This window comes from Pocillopora damicornis, chromosome 1 (assembly GCF_964200805.1).
Source record: "Pocillopora damicornis chromosome 1, jaPocDami1.2, whole genome shotgun sequence".
Classification (NCBI taxonomy): Eukaryota; Metazoa; Cnidaria; class Anthozoa; order Scleractinia; family Pocilloporidae; genus Pocillopora; species Pocillopora damicornis.
Genome location: NC_142670.1, coordinates 7,539,108 through 7,556,406, shown reverse-complemented (window position 1 = coordinate 7,556,406; position 17,299 = coordinate 7,539,108). Strand labels below are relative to the sequence as shown.

Genomic DNA, 17,299 nt, shown 5'->3' with positions numbered 1-17,299 from the left:
TGTTGAGTTTGTCAGTATCGCAAGCATAGTCCGAAAAAAAAAAAAAGACTTCTTCAGAGTTCTCGCACGTGACTCGAGCTTGTTGTTTCCCCAAAGGCCTTCGGAAGAAAATACGGCAGCAGATAGCGATAGAACCTTTTAAATTTTCTTGTTCCTGTAGTACAAGGGCGTGCTTTGAGAAGCAGCTATATCGTTATTAAATAACTGTGGTAACGTGGTAGATAATGTCAAACTAAGCATTTCTGTTTTAACAATAATTTCAAATAAAAGGTTTCCTTAATATCAAAACGCACGTGAGTAATTATCAAAGACGTCTTATCCAACCGAATTCTTTAGCCTGCCAATTGCAACTTGTGAGTAGTCAATTTGAACATGTCACCAGAAAGAACTGCCGAGGTGTTTTGTGAGGCAAAACGTCCGGGTGTCTGTAAAATGTGGACCGGATGACTGCAGACGAAGGGTGTGGATGGCGGATGGGAAAATGCGAATGGAAAAATATTTATATATAAAAAACTAAGAGGCGTCACTCGAATGAACTGAAACAGCGTTTTGTGATTCTGCTTAATGTTACTCTGTCTTTAACCACACAGAACGGAAAAAATGACATGCTGTTTAATCCTGAATGTTGCAATTACCCTCGCGTCGTCGGCAAGTGACCCTTGCCAGGCACCCTGGCTCCAATAGTCTGCTCTAAATAATATAGAAAACAGCTATTTGTGCTTTAGATCACTGACTGTGAATAACGAAAGATAAAGAGAGAAAAGAGTTCTTAGACTATTTAACTACGTTCTGGTACGGGCAACTGTTCGATTGTTACCCGCAAAATTTGTTTTTGCTGATAGCCTCTTGAGACACCGTAGGACACTTCTGTGTTTCTATTGGCGGTCGGCATTGCGAAAAATTTTGAGTCTTGACGTAACTTGACATGTGGTCACTTAAAGGCGTCCTTTTTTATTACGCGATCATGGAGTATGAAAGTGAAATGTGATCATCGCAGTAAATTTTCCAATTTAAGCAATTGGAAAGAAGAAGCCTGAAAAAAAAAAAAAAATCAGGGCTTCAACGGGATTCGAACTCGTGACCTCCGCGATACCGGTGCGATGCTCTACCAACTGAGCTATGAAGCCACACATTGGGAGCGAGGTCAATTTATTGAGTTCATATCTTCCCGTGCAGTGAAATGACGTGAAGTTTTATATGAAATAATTCATATTTGTACTGCGGTTGTAGATGAAAGTGAAATGTGATCATCGCAGTAAATTTTCCAATTTAAGCAATTGGAAAGAAGAAGCCTGAAAAAAAAAAAAAAAAAAAATCAGGGCTTCAACGGGATTCGAACCCGTGACCTCCGCGATACCGGTGCGATGCTCTACCAACTGAGCTATGAAGCCACACATTGGGAGTGAGGTCAATTTATTGATTTCATATCTTCCCGTGCAGTGAAATGACGTGAAGTTTTATATGAAATAATTCATATTTGTACTGCGGTTGTAGATGAAAGTGAAATGTGATCATCGCAGTAAATTTTCCAATTTAAGCAATTGGAAAGAAGAAGCCTGAAAAAAAAAAATCAGGGCTTCAACGGGATTCGAACCCGTGACCTCCGCGATACCGGTGCGATGCTCTACCAACTGAGCTATGAAGCCACACATTGGGAGCGAGGTCAATTTATTGAGCTCATATCTTCCCGTGCAGTGAAATGACGTGAAGTTTTATATGAAATAATTCATATTTGTACTGCGGTTGTAGATGAAAGTGAAATGTGATCATCGCAGTAAATTTTCCAATTTAAGCAATTGGAAAGAAGAAGCCTGAAAAAAAAAAAAAAAAAAAAAAAATCAGGGCTTCAACGGGATTCGAACTCGTGACCTCCCCGATACCGGTGCGATGCTCTACCAACTGAGCTATGAAGCCACACATTGGGAGCGAGGTCAATTTATTGAGCTCATATCTTCCCGTGCAGTGAAATGACGTGAAGTTTTATATGAAATAATTCATATTTGTACTGCGGTTGTAGATGAAAGATTGCCAGATTGCCTTGAACTTCCGTTTTCGGACTCTGCAACATACCAACCTAAAAATCCGTTGGGGGGTTCTACTTTTTCTGAACGAATCTTCCGCAATTGCCTTAGACGTTCGGCGGTCTTGTATCGCGCAGAATGCTATTGTCTTTCGCGACATTGACTTACAGTGCCCAGTTTATCAACGAGTGGAATATCAATTTGCTAGGTTTGCCAGTCATTATGGTTGCCACTTCACTGAGCATCGCTGCTGAAAAAGATGGGATACAGAGCTATACTAGCGATGAATAGTAAGGGGCGCATCTTAACTTTTTATTACTCATTTTTGTTAATTTTGTTTGTTCAATTTTTAAAGTTTGTTTCGCTTTAATGTGATTATATATCCTACCTTTCCTTATTATTTTCATTAATCTCCTTCTTATACGAGCTTAATCTTCATAGGCCAGCCTACGAACTACAGTTTCTTTCATTGAACGAATGTTACTTTAGAAAGTAACATACAAAGCTGATCGGGAATATTGTGGGACCTAATTTTTCTCTTTTCATCTTTCTTCCCCCATTTTTTCCCCTGTAGCTGCTGGATGTCCTCAAATGACAATTTGATCTGGACATTTGTCGCATTTGTCATTATTATTGAAGTTGTAAGTTTTGCATTTGAATAAACGTTTTCTTTTGACATTATTGTGAATGACTGTGTGCAACAGCCATACGTCATTACAAAATTCTATTCATATATTCCTCTTTTAAGATCAACATTTTGATACTCGCTCGAGTCACAAGGGAGATGGCCAAAATGCAGCCAACAGGAGACAAGCAGATTCTGCAAATACGGTATGATGGATCTTCCAAATTACGTAAAAAAAAAAAAGAAGAAGACAGCTTCTGCCGGAGATTTTAACGAAATCATATCAAATTTTTAAATCATCCTTTTAACGATATTTGCAATTGATCTTTTAAGAATCCCATATCTTAGACTGTTGTCGTCCTTAGACTTGGCATTAGAGCCTGCGTGGTTATGATTCCCTTGCTGGGTGTCACATGGTTATTTGGTCTTCTGACACCATTACACAAAGCTTTCAACTACGTTTTTACCATCCTTAATTCTACTCAGGTACGTGATTTCATTAATAAAAATATCCATACAAAGCGTCCAGAGATGATATACAATCAGACTATTTCAGTATGGTCAGATGACCTTTGCTACAATAATTATTAAAATACATAATAGGATAAAACTAATAATAAAGAAAAAATGGATAAAAAAAATTGTTTCCGCCTTTATGTTATTCTTATTTACTTCATTTACCTCTGAGATATTGGAAGAATCGATTATAAAAAAAAAGACTTATCTTGAAAACCTGTCTTTCTTTTTAAGGGTTTTCTGATTTTTGCCCTGCACTGTGTAAGAAACAGCCAGGTAAGTTTTATACGGAAAAAAAATTGTGTAGAGCAGGAGTTTCAAAATCTTGCATGAATTTGAGTGCCTTTTTTTGTTACTTCCCTTGTCTATCTGCAGATAAGAGAACGATTCAAGAGAAAAGTTAGCACTGTTTTCCCATCTGCAACCAATGGAAACTCCACAAAGAAGAACTCACATGTTAACATGAGTGATTTTGCTATGTGAAGGCAGTTGAACTGCAGTCTTACAATGAAATTGAACTGAAAAATCACACACGTAAACGTAAACCAAAACAAAAGAGTGTTTAGGGAATAAGATCTAGATATATAGGTCATACCCACAGATTAAGGTTACACGCCGCAATGATCCACCCATTTACCATGGCCATTGATGGTCGCCTGAAACATTTTTAACAGCTTTGTTTAGGCGGGAATATGTAAACAAGAATGAAAAGTTTAAGATTCGCTCGTATTTCTCAGAAATAGCTAAATCGAGGGAGAGGGTTGCCTGGGAGACTCTTAAAAATCCATTTGAGCTGCGTCACGGGTTTTTCATTCGTCTTTGCACTTTTATCAGGCTACTGAAACATAGAAAAAGACATAGCTTGCTAAAAGATGGCAAATATTTGAAATAACAAATAACGGACGCTCCGACCAGTTAAAACAGCTTTCTTGATCATAAAACAGATGCAACGTGGTCAAGTTGGAGCACAAGTTTTAATGTTTGGTCAGACTTAAAAAACTCCATTTTTTTCCCCAAATTCAAAACTTAATCTGCATGCCTTAGAATAACGCAAATAGAACGAGTTACGTGTCTGCAATAGCTATGGCCATTACATGCAGATAATTTTTTTAAAGATACGTGTTTACACAAAAAAAATGTGTTTAATTATAAATGAGAGGTGAAAAAAATATCATCGGTGTCGAAGGTTTTGATAAAAGTGATCGCATTCATTACAAAGGCAAAATTGCACTTACATACAAAAAAAAGAAAACGTTGGGAACGTCGAAAGAGCTGTTCGAATTCACGATAAAGATCATAGTTTCCAAAAATTGTTCAAACTGCACCTGCCTTATGTTAATTTTATCGCCTCATATTTTCTTTTCTGTTCTTCTCAGATTTTTTCTCTCTTTTTTCTTTTGGAAATCCCAGTGGTAGTCTGAAATAGGTGGTTCATTAAAAAACATACATAATTAGCTGTTAGTTATGAACCGGTCACTTTTTGAGGAGCAGGTAATTTATTGTTAACAACTGGGTTGAAAACGTATATTGGTCACCGTAAAGAGTTAAAAAAGCTGACGTTTCGAGCGTAGCCCTTCGTCAAAGCGATTGGAGAAAGCAGACAATCAGAAAACTCTTGAACTATTGCTTGCGTTTTTAAACATAATAAATTATTACTGTCTACAATTTTATGCGTGACTCCACGAAGTATAGCGTGAATGCTTCGTCATTGTGAGTTGGATGATGAAACATTAATGCAGTGAAGATAAAAACCCACGTACCTAATAAAGCAATTTGAACCACTATGCCTAAATTTTGATTGACCAAAAAAGTTTTTATGTATAATTGATAAAAAAAGATTTGTGGTGCATTGCGTAAACAGGCGGGATCTTCATCTCTGCAGCATACGGGCACTAACATCAATAAAAGGTAAAGCAATCTCCTATGGTACTCTTGCCGAGCAGTAATTATCTCGAAGCGACTTCTGTGATGTAAGAGCTCTAAAAAGCCCTTCTGTTATCGTCGTTAAGTGACGAAATAAGCAAAGGGTGGCAATGGTCATTAATTATTTGCGATTAACATGAATACTCACATGAATTTAACATTTATGGAGAGAGTTCTAAATATTCTCATGAGAAAGTTTGTTAAAATGATAATTTTATATTAATCGTATTTGTTTTACCTAAATTTCAAACGGATGCAAAAAGGGGAAATATCACTGAATTTAAGCAGAAAGATCTGACGTCAATGATTTGCATGACATTCAATTTCCCGCTTATGCTTACATTAGGCAGCTGGTTCTGGTCAAAACAACATCATAAGACTGATCTTTCAAATATCTCCGAAGAGAGAATTCTCACAAGCCTTCCTCACTGAGAAAGAAAATATCAACCGATCCTCAGCCACAGAAAATTTGCCAAAAGGCTGTGTTTAGTTCAGCTGACAGATGCTCAACTTACACAACGAAAAAAAAAAATGATGATGAATAGAAGTTGTCAGATATGGGGAACACTCCTGTTATCAAGTGCTCTCCTGAGTGAGTATCAAAGTTTTTGTCAAAAGAGATTTTTTGTTTAATATTTATCACAAGTATACCTAGAGGAGTCGCTCTTATGGCTCTCCGAAAAGCGTTGGGTGAGACCACCAAAGAATGCTAGAATGGTTTTAGAAAAGTTTGCTCTTCATCCCAGCTAATCAAACCAACATCCATAAGGAAGCCAAGACAAATTATTTTCAAGAAAATATTTAAAGGAACTAATTTTACAATGTATTCCTGTGCCACAAGCTTTAAGTCTGAATTGACTTAGGGGTCCATCATGAAAATAAATAATTTTTGCGCAAAAATGCAAATGGAGATATGCGAATTCAGGAATGACAAAAGATATATTTGACATTCAGCTGTCTCTTCATCTGTAACAAATTACTGAGCCTACTAGCTTAATAACACCATTTCAAGTCCTCTTGTCCAAGGGAAAGGCAGTTTTCTATACTTCCTTTTCAATGTTTATAAATCTTTTTTTATTTCAGTTATTCATTCATTTTCATCTTGCATTAAGTTGAATAAACAAAAGTTAACAATTGCAACTCAGCGTCATTGAGCGGAAATATTCTTACTACTCAGAAATAACATATCATTCTCTCGATTCTAAGGCTTTACGCGTAGTTATGGAAACACGGCGTCAATCTGTAATCATACCAGGGCAACCTGCAAAATGGCCTGAAGTGACGCTCGACCCTTGCAAAAATTATTACAAAAAACAACAATAACAAGTAGATAAATATATACATTTTTTAATTTGCAAATCAGTCAGTGAGGCCTAACAGCCTCAGGATGGCAGAATACTTGCTGCAAATCGAAGGTTAATTGCTATGAATGATATATATTTATTCACATCATACTAAAATAGTAGATATTATGAAAGTTCTACGTTATATTTATTCAATAATTTCATAAATCTGCTTATTTTTTTCTATTTTCGTTTGGCGGGGGAGGGGGAGGGCTCAGTGAACTATTGTCTATTATATATTATATGATTATTATAATTGTCTAAATTTATCACATAAACTACGGTGTTATAAAGGATTTCCGGCCCTGAGAAAAGCTGTAAGAACACACGTGAAGAAATATCATATTTTTGCACGTGTGTCGATATAATCAATCAGCTGCTTACACGTGTTCAATTCGACATCTCACGCATTCGCTGCGCTTACTCGTGAGCTATCGAGTTAAACACTCGAAGAGAAATTCCATATCTACGCGCGCCCATGTATTATTCTCTATTTATTCTTAAGATTATTTTCTCTTTTTCAGGCTTTAGGGTGCACGGTGACGTTTGCAACAACGATGTGTTTGACTTGAAGTGTACTAATAACGATTATTATTGCCATCTGCTTGATAGCAACGCTTCTTCTTGTACTTGCCTGGGAAAAGGATGCAAACAAACGTGCAAAAGTCTCGTCCAAGACTGTGAAATGGTTCTGAATTGCAGCGGAAGGGATTGTGAACAAACTTGCAACGCTAAAACATGCAAACTAAACTGCAGCGGGGGACAATGTAAAATTCAGAGGTGCAAGCACAAAGGAGACTTCTGTGAAATGGGTCTAGAATGTAGCAGAGGGGATTGTGAACAAACTTGCAACGCTAAAACATGCAAATTAAACTGCAGGAAGGGTCAGTGTAAGAAACAGGAGTGCTGTGATGAAAGAGATTTTTGTGAAATGAACCTAGAGTGTAGCGGAGGGGATTGTGAACAAACTTGCAACGCTAAAACATGCAAGCTGAACTGCAGCAGGGGTCAATGTAAGAAACAGGAGTGCCATGGTAAAAGAGATTTTTGTGAAATGTACTTGGAATGTAGCGGAGGGGATTGTGAACAAACTTGCAACGCAAAAACATGCAAACTGAACTGCCGAGGGGAACAATGCAGAAAACAGCAATGCAAAAATGAAGTAGAAATGTGCAATATGCATTGTAACGCAATTGATTGTACACAGACCTGCGACGCTGTCACATGTCATATCACTAGAACCTGGTTAACCAGCCCTCAAGGTAGGGTTACATGCTCTGGGAATGGTAAATATTGTGGAAGTCTCATGTCGTCTTTGAACTCATATCCTCTCACGCAGGGAATCTTTTCTACCGACGACGGCGGAGATAAACGCTGCACATGCTCAAAATGTTTAAGGGGCTTCTGCAGCTCTTCCGATTCAAACCGGTCAAATTTCATTTCATCTGCTCCGTCAACGGCGAGTCAAGGTTTCTCAACTCAAATTTCAACAGTGCAACGAAAAGATAAATCTCATACTTGGGGTGAGTAAACTTAACGTAAAAATTTGTTTTTTCACGATTGAATGTCAATGAGTCTTAAAATAGAATAGCTCTTTCTCCATTGTTCATATTCCAAATTCCTTGCGCTCTATCATTGCTTTTCAATTTTAGTTCATTGTTGTTTTGATATCTAGCTTTTACTTCAACATACAGATCACTTGCAGTCATCGTCGTCATCACCATTATCATTACTCTCACCATCACCATTGCCATCCTCTTCAATATCGTCATCGTCATCAGGAGCAGAAGCAACAACAACAGCAGAATCAGAATCAATATCAACAAAATCATCAGCATCTTCATCATTACAGGCAGCAGCATCGTCGTCTCTGCCATCGTCAATTTGGACATCTACGTTGGAAATACTTAAGAATTTGGTATGTTTCGTAGTTTCTCCTTTTTTTTCTTTTGTAACAATAATTTTCATAGTTTCTGCCATTCTTCAACGCTTTTGTCTTTCTTTACCACAGGCAAATGGTTCTGTTTCTAAACTTGGTGAGCTCTTTCTTCATTGTTCATATTCCAAATTCTTTACGCTCTATCATTGCTTTTCAATTTTAGTTCATTGTTGTTTTGATATCTAGCTTTTACTTCAACATACAGATCACTTGCAGTCATCGTCGTCATCACCATTATCATTACTCTCACCATCACCATTGCCATCCTCTTCAATATCGTCATCGTCATCAGGAGCAGAAGCAACAACAACAGCAAAATCAGAATCAATATCAACAAAATCATCAGCATCTTCATCATTACAGGCAGCAGCATCGTCGTCTCCGCCATCGTCAATTTGGACATCTACGTTAGAAGTACTTAAGAATTTGGTATGTTTCCTAGGTTCTCCTTTCATTTCTTTTGTAACAATAATTTTCATAATTTCTGCCATTCTTCAACGCTTTTGTCTTTCTTTACCACAGGCAAATGGTTCTGTTTCTAAACTTGGTGAAATAGATAGCAGGAGAAATAACTCTTTGAAGGTATGAATGCACTTATATCTCCTTATAACAAGATTAAGATTACTTGGAGATGTGAAATGTGCGGTAGTTAAAAGGAGTTACTTGTGCAACGCTGCAGTTCGTAAGCTGCACAAGCGTTTTAAACAGGGACAAAAGCATGACAATACAGTATTTTTACTGGCATCAAGAGAATTTAATATAGGAAAGTATACCTCCTCAAAAGATGAGTGGCTCATTTGCTTAAATGATGTTCTGTTAAAACGCTCCTTTTTAAATCATACAATATCCAATCAGTTCAAGTCTTATGATATGCGCTTTTGTTTTCTCATTGTGATAACGTTCGACACAATTAAAGTTAACTTTTTGGTCCTTTAAGGAGGCTATGCGTGTATTTGAAGACTTTATCGATAATTTTATGAACATCACAACACCCATTAAAGGCCAACTTAATGATGGAGGAGAAGAAACAAGAAGAGAATCCATCTTTATGGTGGCAGTCGCCTTCGAGGAATTTGCCCTTAACTATGGTAAATACCATCTAAATGGAACGAATCCTTCTACAGCGATCACAAGCCAAACAATGGGTGAGTTAATATTTTTTTATTGGTAACTGACCTACTGTCCAATTGTCTACCCGAATGGTCTCTCTGCCGCCTGGCCTTAGATATTAAGTGATACAAGTGAGTTCTTGAAAGGCTCATGGAAGTAGTCGAAGGCACATAAAATTCGTCTGGCTTGATGCAATTAGGTGCACGAAGAAGGGTGAAGCACAGTTGACGAGAAGTGATTTTCGTTTTGATAAAATTTTGCTTCAATTTCCTCTTTTGAGTTTGTGAGTACGATCTTAGTACAATAATATATTTCAAATAAACCCGAATGGCGTTTGAAAAATCAAAGCGTAGAACTGTGTGTAGACCTTCAAGAAGAGGATCTGCATATGCCACAATCATCTCTTTGAATTCCAATCATCATCTAACATCTTCGCGTTCTTCTGACAGTTTTGGGTATTCAAATTGGCTACCGCCATGATGCAACTGACTTCTTCCTCAAGGGGGAAGAATGGGAAGTCAGCATTAATATATCCTCGGATGATTTTGCTGAAAAAGGTTTGCGTTAACCACATTTTAAGCTCTAAATCATAGAATTGCATTTTTTCTCTTTAATATTTACTCTATTATTTAGAACTCAGATGGTTTTGCGTATCAGTGTACTATTTGTCAATCATTAAACATCTCAAAACAGCTGAGAAAATATGTGCACCCCGAATGGTCAAAAAACCTTTCGTTTATTGCTCAGGTAAACCCACAGAAAATTGACGTTTATATTATAAAAGCAAAAGACGTTAAACCGACGTGATGACCCTATCAGGAAGCTAGGAGAATAGTCAAGTTTAGTCTGGACTGTTTGCCAATCACTCACGCCCATCTCGTGATATATAAACCTTAGTTGTACGTTCTTCCAAAATTCAAAATAGATGAATTCGCCCTTTAACAAGTAGAATGTAGGTTCAATTGCTGGAATTAATGATAATTAGTACGCACAACATTTCTGTGTTTTCACTGATGTTATAAGTAAAAAATAACGAAAGCATTTTAGTTGACCTATTCCAGTGGAGTCTTGGGTTCAAATAGTTTATTCATAATGATAAAGGAACAATGATGTAGTTTAGCCGGTTGGGTTATCAAATGCCAAAATAAATGGGTCAAACAAATTATGGCCCATACTGTATAATAACTTAATAAGTTCTTTGGTGAAAGAAAGAGAGGGGAACTTGATCGATCACCATTTCGAACATGTTTATACTAAGACTAACCCCATCGTTTGGCGTTAGAAGGACTTTTTTTCCACACTCTGGTTGTTTTCTTCATAGGGTCAGTGATTGTGGGGTGTTTGTACAAGGATCTTCATGAATTACTGCTGAGAAATCAATCCACTGGGAAAGAAACTAACACTTCTAGGTGACGTTAAACGATGAAATAGTTGCGACTTGGTTCGTGCTTAGCGTGCATGTATTGAATTATATGGCATGCCATACCAAATTTAACCAATCAAAATAAGGAGAAGCCTATTAAGTGGTATGATAAGAACTTTAACAATGAAAAAAGAAGGCCATGACTAAAGTCCATTTTGAAGCTCATTTGAAGAAATTTTACTAATTTTATTAAGTTTTCTCTACCACACAATAAACTCTCAAAGTCACACAAAAAAGTTAGTTTTCATTATCACCGTTTTACATCGAAGATAAAAATGATTAAGTGTGCTTCTGCATCATGCATTTACATATAAATGCAGTGTGATGCTTTGCAAAACTTGATGGCATAGGAAAACATTTTCTCTGCAGGTATGTTAACACCAGAATAATGACGGCAGCAATGAATCCCAAACCTGAAAAATTACGACGAGATGCCATCTTGAAGTTCAGAAACCTTCAGGTAACAGCAAAAATACAGAAAGATGAGCGCGTTCCATCTGTGTCATGTTGGATCGATTTAATAGAAATACGTGTAAACTGTATTTTCAGGTCGTTAAAGAAGAACAACACTGCATGTTTTGGAGTGGTTTCAAAAATAGGTAAAAACAAAGAAGTTGTTAAATATGCTTTGGAACTCCATCATTTTTGGGTTTAGTCCAAAGTTGAGTGTAGAAACTGGAGATTACCAGTCAAACCCTCATTTGCGAGGTCAGCGGTAAAAGACTTTTGGCTTTTTTGTGTAAAAATATTGCCCAGTCGGCAAAATGAAATATATGTACGAATAATGGCATGGAAGGTAATGACGTACTCGGTAATCCGTGTAATCGTCACCGTGGCCGTGGGCAGAGATTGGAAATCCGAACTAACAACCAATCAGATTGCAGGATTTGTTACGGTGCCCTCTGAGAAAGAAAATCGTTATTGTTATTTCTTATATTGTAATATTCCTTTGTTTTTAGTCCAGATGGGTTTTCAGAGGAAGGTTGTAATGTGGATCATTCGAAGAGCAATTCAGAAGAAACGGTTTGCAGTTGCAATCATTTGACTCATTTCGCTGTCTTAGTTGACTTCAGCGGTAGCACTAAGGTAGCTTTATTAATATTATTATTATTATTATTATCATTATCATTATCATTGTTTTTTACTTTGTTTCCAAACTAATAATGGGTCCGCATGGTTAATTTAAGTATTGCCTCCTTCTGCTTTTGTTTTTGACGCAGCTTTCCGAGAACGACGTAGCTATCCTGGAGATCATCACGTATGTGGGGCTAAGCCTTTCCATCATCGGAATACTTTCGACAATAACTTTATATTCTTTCCTTACGTAAGTACTGTAATCAAATTATCAGGAAGAACATCCTTAAATACCTTGGAAGATGTGGTAAATAAATAAAGCCAGTGTAATGTTCATACCCCCTCTCCCCCCCTCCAAAAAAAAAAAAAGAATAATAAATGGAATGCCTTGGTGCTAGTTAGAAACTTAATCCGTACCCAATGTTTTGGACATCACTCGTTATCAGTGACTGTCCAAGTTCATCTGCCTAACTGCTCTCTCTTGCTTTCACTCATTTTTTTTTTTTGCTTTTGTTTTTTTGTTTGGTTTTGTGTGTGTGTGTGTTGTTGTTGTTGCTGCTCTAATATCTTGATTTTAACAGAGATGTTCGTCAGCCTCTGTCTCAAATACGCGTCAGTCTTGCTGTGGCTTTAGGAGCTGGACAAATATTTTTTCTCTCCGGAATAAACGCCACAGAGAACAAGGTGGGAGGTTTTTTTCCATTATTTCAATTAAATTAAATATATTATGATCAAACAAAACATTGAAATGACAAAATATTTTTTTTCTTTACGTCTCTGTGCAGGCTGTGTGTGTCATAGTAGCAGTTATCATGCAGTATCTTCTGATGGCCGCTTTCTGTTGGATGCTGGTCGAGGGAATTTATCTCTATCTGTTTGTTGTAAAGGTTTATAACATCAACACCAAGATGCACATGTATCACGTCATGTCATGGGGTATTTTGATTATACGGTTGAACTAACGATATGCTGCTTTTAATTGTTTTTAACTAATTTAATTTTTATCTTATTGAGTCGCCTTGATTGCTTTATAATTTCGTGATAGGTTTTCCCTTAGTTATGGTGGCCATTTCACTGTGCATCGCTGCCGGAAAAGAAGGAATACAGAGTTACACCAGCGACAAATTGTACGAGGCGTATGTTTTTTTCTTTTTTTCTCCTCTATTTCTTCCCTTAAATTATTAATTTTTTTTCTTGAAGTTTTGATGTTTCTTTTAATTTGCTTTGACATTTTTATTAACTTTACCTCAAAGTCCTTCTCATATCATTTATCCTTTCGGGACAGCTTTCTGTTTTTCGCTTGCAGATATGAAATTTGAAAATATGAAATGCAGATATGAAATTTATCTCCTCGTGTTCAACTCGACATCTCAATCGTTCGCTGGGCCCAGTCGTGAGCTATCGAGTCAAACGCTCGAAGAGAAATTCCATATCTACGCGCGCCCGCGTATTGTTCGCTTTGTAATTGCTTACGAATTACGTTGACTGCAGATCTTATACTGCCAATTTTTTTATTGTTTTGTTATCTTTCCCCTTTTAAGTTGTTGGATATCTTCAGCAAACAATTTGATATGGATATTTGTCACATTTGTGATTGCAATTGAAGTGGTAAGTTTCTGATTCGGCTTACTCAAATTGGTGATTCTGATATAAGACTTGAAATGTGTAATAGCCATACCTTAATACAAGCTTTTAATTTATCTACTCCTTTATCAGATCAACATTTTGATACTCACACGAGTCATAAGGGAGATGACTAGAATGCAGCCAACAGGAGACCAGCAAAGTCAACAGTTACGGTGAGAAAGGGCTCTTAATTAAATTTAAAAAAAGAGAGGGAAAAAAGTTTCCAGTTCCTGCAAGAGATTGGGTGAAATCTTTAAGAATCCTTACAATCGAATACGTCTTACTTCCTCAGGAGCTTGTTGTTATTAATTAGGGAAAAGAAATTCTGGGTACCGTAAATGTTTGTGAGGGTGATTTGCAATCAATTGATCAACAAGTTTTCGTCCTTCAGAGTTGGCATTAGAGCATGCATGGTGATGATTCCCCTGTTGGGTATCACGTGGTTATTTGGTCTTCTGTCGCCACTACACAAAGCTTTTTCCTACATTTTTAATATCCTCAACTCTACTCAGGTGAGTATCAAATATTACCATTTTATAGTTTCATACATGAGATTATCCACATTGAGTGTCGAGATTACTTTATAATTATAAATCGTAGGGTGTTGATGGGATATTTGTAAGTGTGACACAGACAAAAGAGGATAAAAATTAAACGAAAAGGAAAAAAGCGATGCCACTGTCTATGAGATTCTTACAAGTCAAGAAATAATTTTATTCTCTTTGTTGTTCTTTGGGACTTTAAGAAAATAAACTTCAACATAGGTACCCCAAGTCGCAATAACAAAACGAAACTAGCCTGAAAAACATTCTTTTTTTCTGTTAAAGGGTTTCCTGATTTTCGTTCTTCACTGTGTGCGAAACAGTCAGGTAAGTTTAATTATACATATGGTGTATATAATGAGGTTTTAAACTTGAATATACCGTGAGAGTGGTTCATTTTCTTACTTTCTATGTCTATCGGTGCCGTTATTTGTTCACTTTGCTTGTCTATCTGCAGATTAGAGAACGATTCAAAAGGAAGGTGAACAGGGTTTTCCCATCTACAAACAATGGAAACTCCGCAAAGAGGAGCTCACAGGTTAATCCAAGTGATGTTGGGGATACGTGGGTAGCTGAATTGCAGTCTTTCAATGAGTTTGAGGTGGAAAAACACTCAGCTTGAAGAACTAGATTCAACACTGACCAAGCCTGAAACTCCATTATTTGATTGCTTAATGTAATAGTTAGTCAGTAGTAGTTGCTCATTTTCGATCTGTCGGGAGGATTTCGGCCGTTCAAATCGAGCCTTTAGCTTGGTGAATAAGTCATTTGTAAGATGTCAGTTACTGCGATGATTGAGTAATTTGCTAAAGTCAGTAGCCTTTAACGTTTTTTAAGCTAGATGCAAGAGCTTCTCAAGCTTTTTTTTCTTTAAATTAAGAGTAAGTACTTCATACGTAATTAGGGAAAGTTTGCTTTAGCTGCAAACTAAATTGCTTCAAAGTAACTAACCTATAGGTTGGCTGTCGATTGCTGTTAGAATTCAAAACAGTCTGACTTTCACATGTTGGTTTCTTCGCCTCCTATTATTTCCTATTATTTAGTTGGAATGTCGCGGCAGTGAAGTGTCTTCAAACAGTCTTAAGCTTTACTATGATACGCATTTCTCTGAATTTTAGTGGGCAATACTTAGACTAACATTTTACGATAGCGTCACCTTTTTATAATATTTAAGCAGTTAAAATACGTATAAAATAGCAAATACTATTTGCTTTGATAATAGTAGCGGTTAAAGCTGACTTTTAAATTTTATGATAAATAAGTGAGTGAAAAAACAAATAATTGAATTTGTGACAAAAACGAAATAATATTTTAGATTTCTTCAGGATCAGTTACATCTGATTAAACGTAGCGGATTCAACGGATTAAAATTTGCGAGTTACTAGGAAGAAATGGAACTAACTTCGATGTTCGGGAAAGATGCACCTGGGCAAGAAATGCCCTGAGTTTATCTTAGGTGAAGGAACGCTGTAAACGGTAAAAAAACAAAAAGATTTTTCATCAGACTTGTTTTCCGGGAAAAAAAACCCAGAGAGCAGTTTCTAAGGGAAAATTGAAGCAATTAGAAAGGGAAGAGGTTTTTAGATCTATTTCAACTCCCCCCCCCCCCTTTGCCCCACCCTTCATATTTAGATGTGGGTATTTAAACACTGCAAAAATAATGTATCATTTTAGTGTGATACGTGTTGCAGATCGATCCAATTTACAGCACTATGCAGAAGTACTATATATGAAGGCTTTCGAATAAAGCGCTTTGTTTTTCACATAAATTAGAAGGAGGCGGGCCAGAGCCCCCATGTGTCTGTACCTCATTTCTCCTTTCGTAATATTAGAAAAAGGATAGATGAGATTTCAGAGCTATCTCGCGATCATCTTAGGGATATCTCCATCTAGAGAGATATAGGTACAACAATTGGCGGGATACGCATCTTTGATATCTCATTAATATGTGAATAAATCGCCTCAGGCTAATGATTTTCGCCGCTTATAGAGTGTCCGAGAAGGGAACATTTTCCCCAAAGACAAAGCTTCGAAGGGAGATGTGAACAATATCAACACCCCATAATTTTTCATAACGTGAGTCGATAGCTGGCTTATTTCCTTAATAATCTTAGGACAATTATCGAAGCTGACGTGGTTATTTTTGGTAACTGACCTGTTATTTTGCAAAACCAAGAAAGCCGCACGATAACAAATGGGGGGGTTTCAAATCGAAATGTCCTTGAGATAGTGTTGATTACTCACCCATTTTGTATGTCGTAGTGGTATTTCTTAATTGGTCTGCTCGGCATACCTCGAAATTCCAGACTGATGTGTCCAAATGAAAAGTAAAATACAAACAGTATCTAACTACTTATGGAGAAGAGCATTGTAAAAAGGTAAAGTAAGGCAGTCGTTTGAGCTTTGAGAATCAATTGAAATTAGAAACTTACTTTAAGTAAAACCATATTTGTTCCGAGTTAGTTCGTGTTATGCTACTGCTCTAAAATCACCGAGATGGTTTCTTAAATAGCTAAATAAACAAGGACTCGCAATGGTGAATAGTCGACCGCAAGAGTGGACATTTACAATCGATACCAAAAATTTACTCTATTGAGCTTAACTATTTATGACTACTTAACATTTTAGTCCACTCCATTATTTCAAAAGAATAATGAGTAACGTAGAGAAACGATTTCTTACACTATTAATTGATATTTTTGCTATGCTTTCTTTTAAACAGGTGAAAAGTCTGAGTTCTTAAAATTGAATTTAACGGGAGACAAGACGTCAAAAATGTAAATAACATCCAATTTCCTGCATAATGAATTAGCAACACAATGCTGATTTTGACTCAAAATAACACACTCTGAAAGCTTATTCTTTTACCATGAGACTGATCTGGAAAAAAATTTTCCCAAACAAGAATTGCTACCAACCTGAATCGGCCAGAAGGAAATTTGGGGAAAAAAAGATTAGAATTGGTTGAGCGTAAGGCTGAGAGAAACGTAACTCAAACAGAAAAGTGAGATGTTGACAAAGGCTTGTCAGATTTGGGGAATCGTCCTATATTCAATAACTTTGTTGAGTGAGTACCAAATTTCTCTTTAAAACATAAATTTTTGTTGAGTTTATTAGCATCGCAAGCATAGTCCGGAAAAAAAAAAAAAGACTTCTT

General features: G+C 36.7%; 2 protein-coding genes across 2 annotated transcripts; both read left to right on the top strand.

Annotated features, from left to right (window-relative positions):
* The first annotated feature begins 2,234 nt into the window (after positions 1 to 2,234).
* On the top strand, positions 2,235 to 4,666 carry LOC149051722 (adhesion G protein-coupled receptor D1-like). The gene is made up of 6 exons (XM_089185689.1): positions 2,235 to 2,311; positions 2,596 to 2,662; positions 2,770 to 2,852; positions 3,012 to 3,132; positions 3,397 to 3,438; positions 3,538 to 4,666. Exons 1-6 carry the CDS (start codon positions 2,244 to 2,246, stop codon positions 3,643 to 3,645), a joined length of 489 nt encoding a protein of 162 aa, XP_089041815.1. The 5' UTR covers positions 2,235 to 2,243; the 3' UTR covers positions 3,646 to 4,666.
* Positions 4,667 to 5,161: 495 nt separating this feature from the next.
* LOC149051721 (uncharacterized) lies at positions 5,162 to 15,534 on the top strand. Its single transcript, XM_089183948.1, has 21 exons — positions 5,162 to 5,677; positions 6,953 to 7,951; positions 8,123 to 8,346; positions 8,440 to 8,464; positions 8,573 to 8,796; positions 8,890 to 8,949; positions 9,305 to 9,512; positions 9,927 to 10,034; positions 10,799 to 10,886; positions 11,270 to 11,360; positions 11,450 to 11,499; positions 11,860 to 11,986; positions 12,121 to 12,224; positions 12,556 to 12,658; positions 12,760 to 12,910; positions 13,020 to 13,101; positions 13,516 to 13,582; positions 13,691 to 13,773; positions 13,992 to 14,112; positions 14,428 to 14,469; positions 14,600 to 15,534. Exons 1-21 carry the CDS (start codon positions 5,617 to 5,619, stop codon positions 14,762 to 14,764), a joined length of 3,183 nt encoding a protein of 1,060 aa, XP_089040074.1. The 5' UTR covers positions 5,162 to 5,616; the 3' UTR covers positions 14,765 to 15,534.
* Positions 15,535 to 17,299: the final 1,765 nt, after the last annotated feature.

Excerpts from the sequence above, each read along its gene's own strand:
- LOC149051722 (XM_089185689.1), top strand. The coding sequence starts at position 2,244 with ATGGTTGCCACTTCACTGAGCATCGCTGCTGAAAAAGATGGGATACAG. Across the intron at positions 2,853-3,011 it reads AAGCAGATTCTGCAAATACG|ACTTGGCATTAGAGCCTGCG; the intron begins GTATGATGGATC and ends TGTCGTCCTTAG. Across the intron at positions 3,439-3,537 it reads ACTGTGTAAGAAACAGCCAG|ATAAGAGAACGATTCAAGAG; the intron begins GTAAGTTTTATA and ends GTCTATCTGCAG.
- LOC149051721 (XM_089183948.1), top strand. The coding sequence starts at position 5,617 with ATGATGATGAATAGAAGTTGTCAGATATGGGGAACACTCCTGTTATCA. Across the intron at positions 5,678-6,952 it reads GTTATCAAGTGCTCTCCTGA|GCTTTAGGGTGCACGGTGAC; the intron begins GTGAGTATCAAA and ends TCTCTTTTTCAG. Across the intron at positions 12,225-12,555 it reads ACTTTATATTCTTTCCTTAC|AGATGTTCGTCAGCCTCTGT; the intron begins GTAAGTACTGTA and ends TGATTTTAACAG.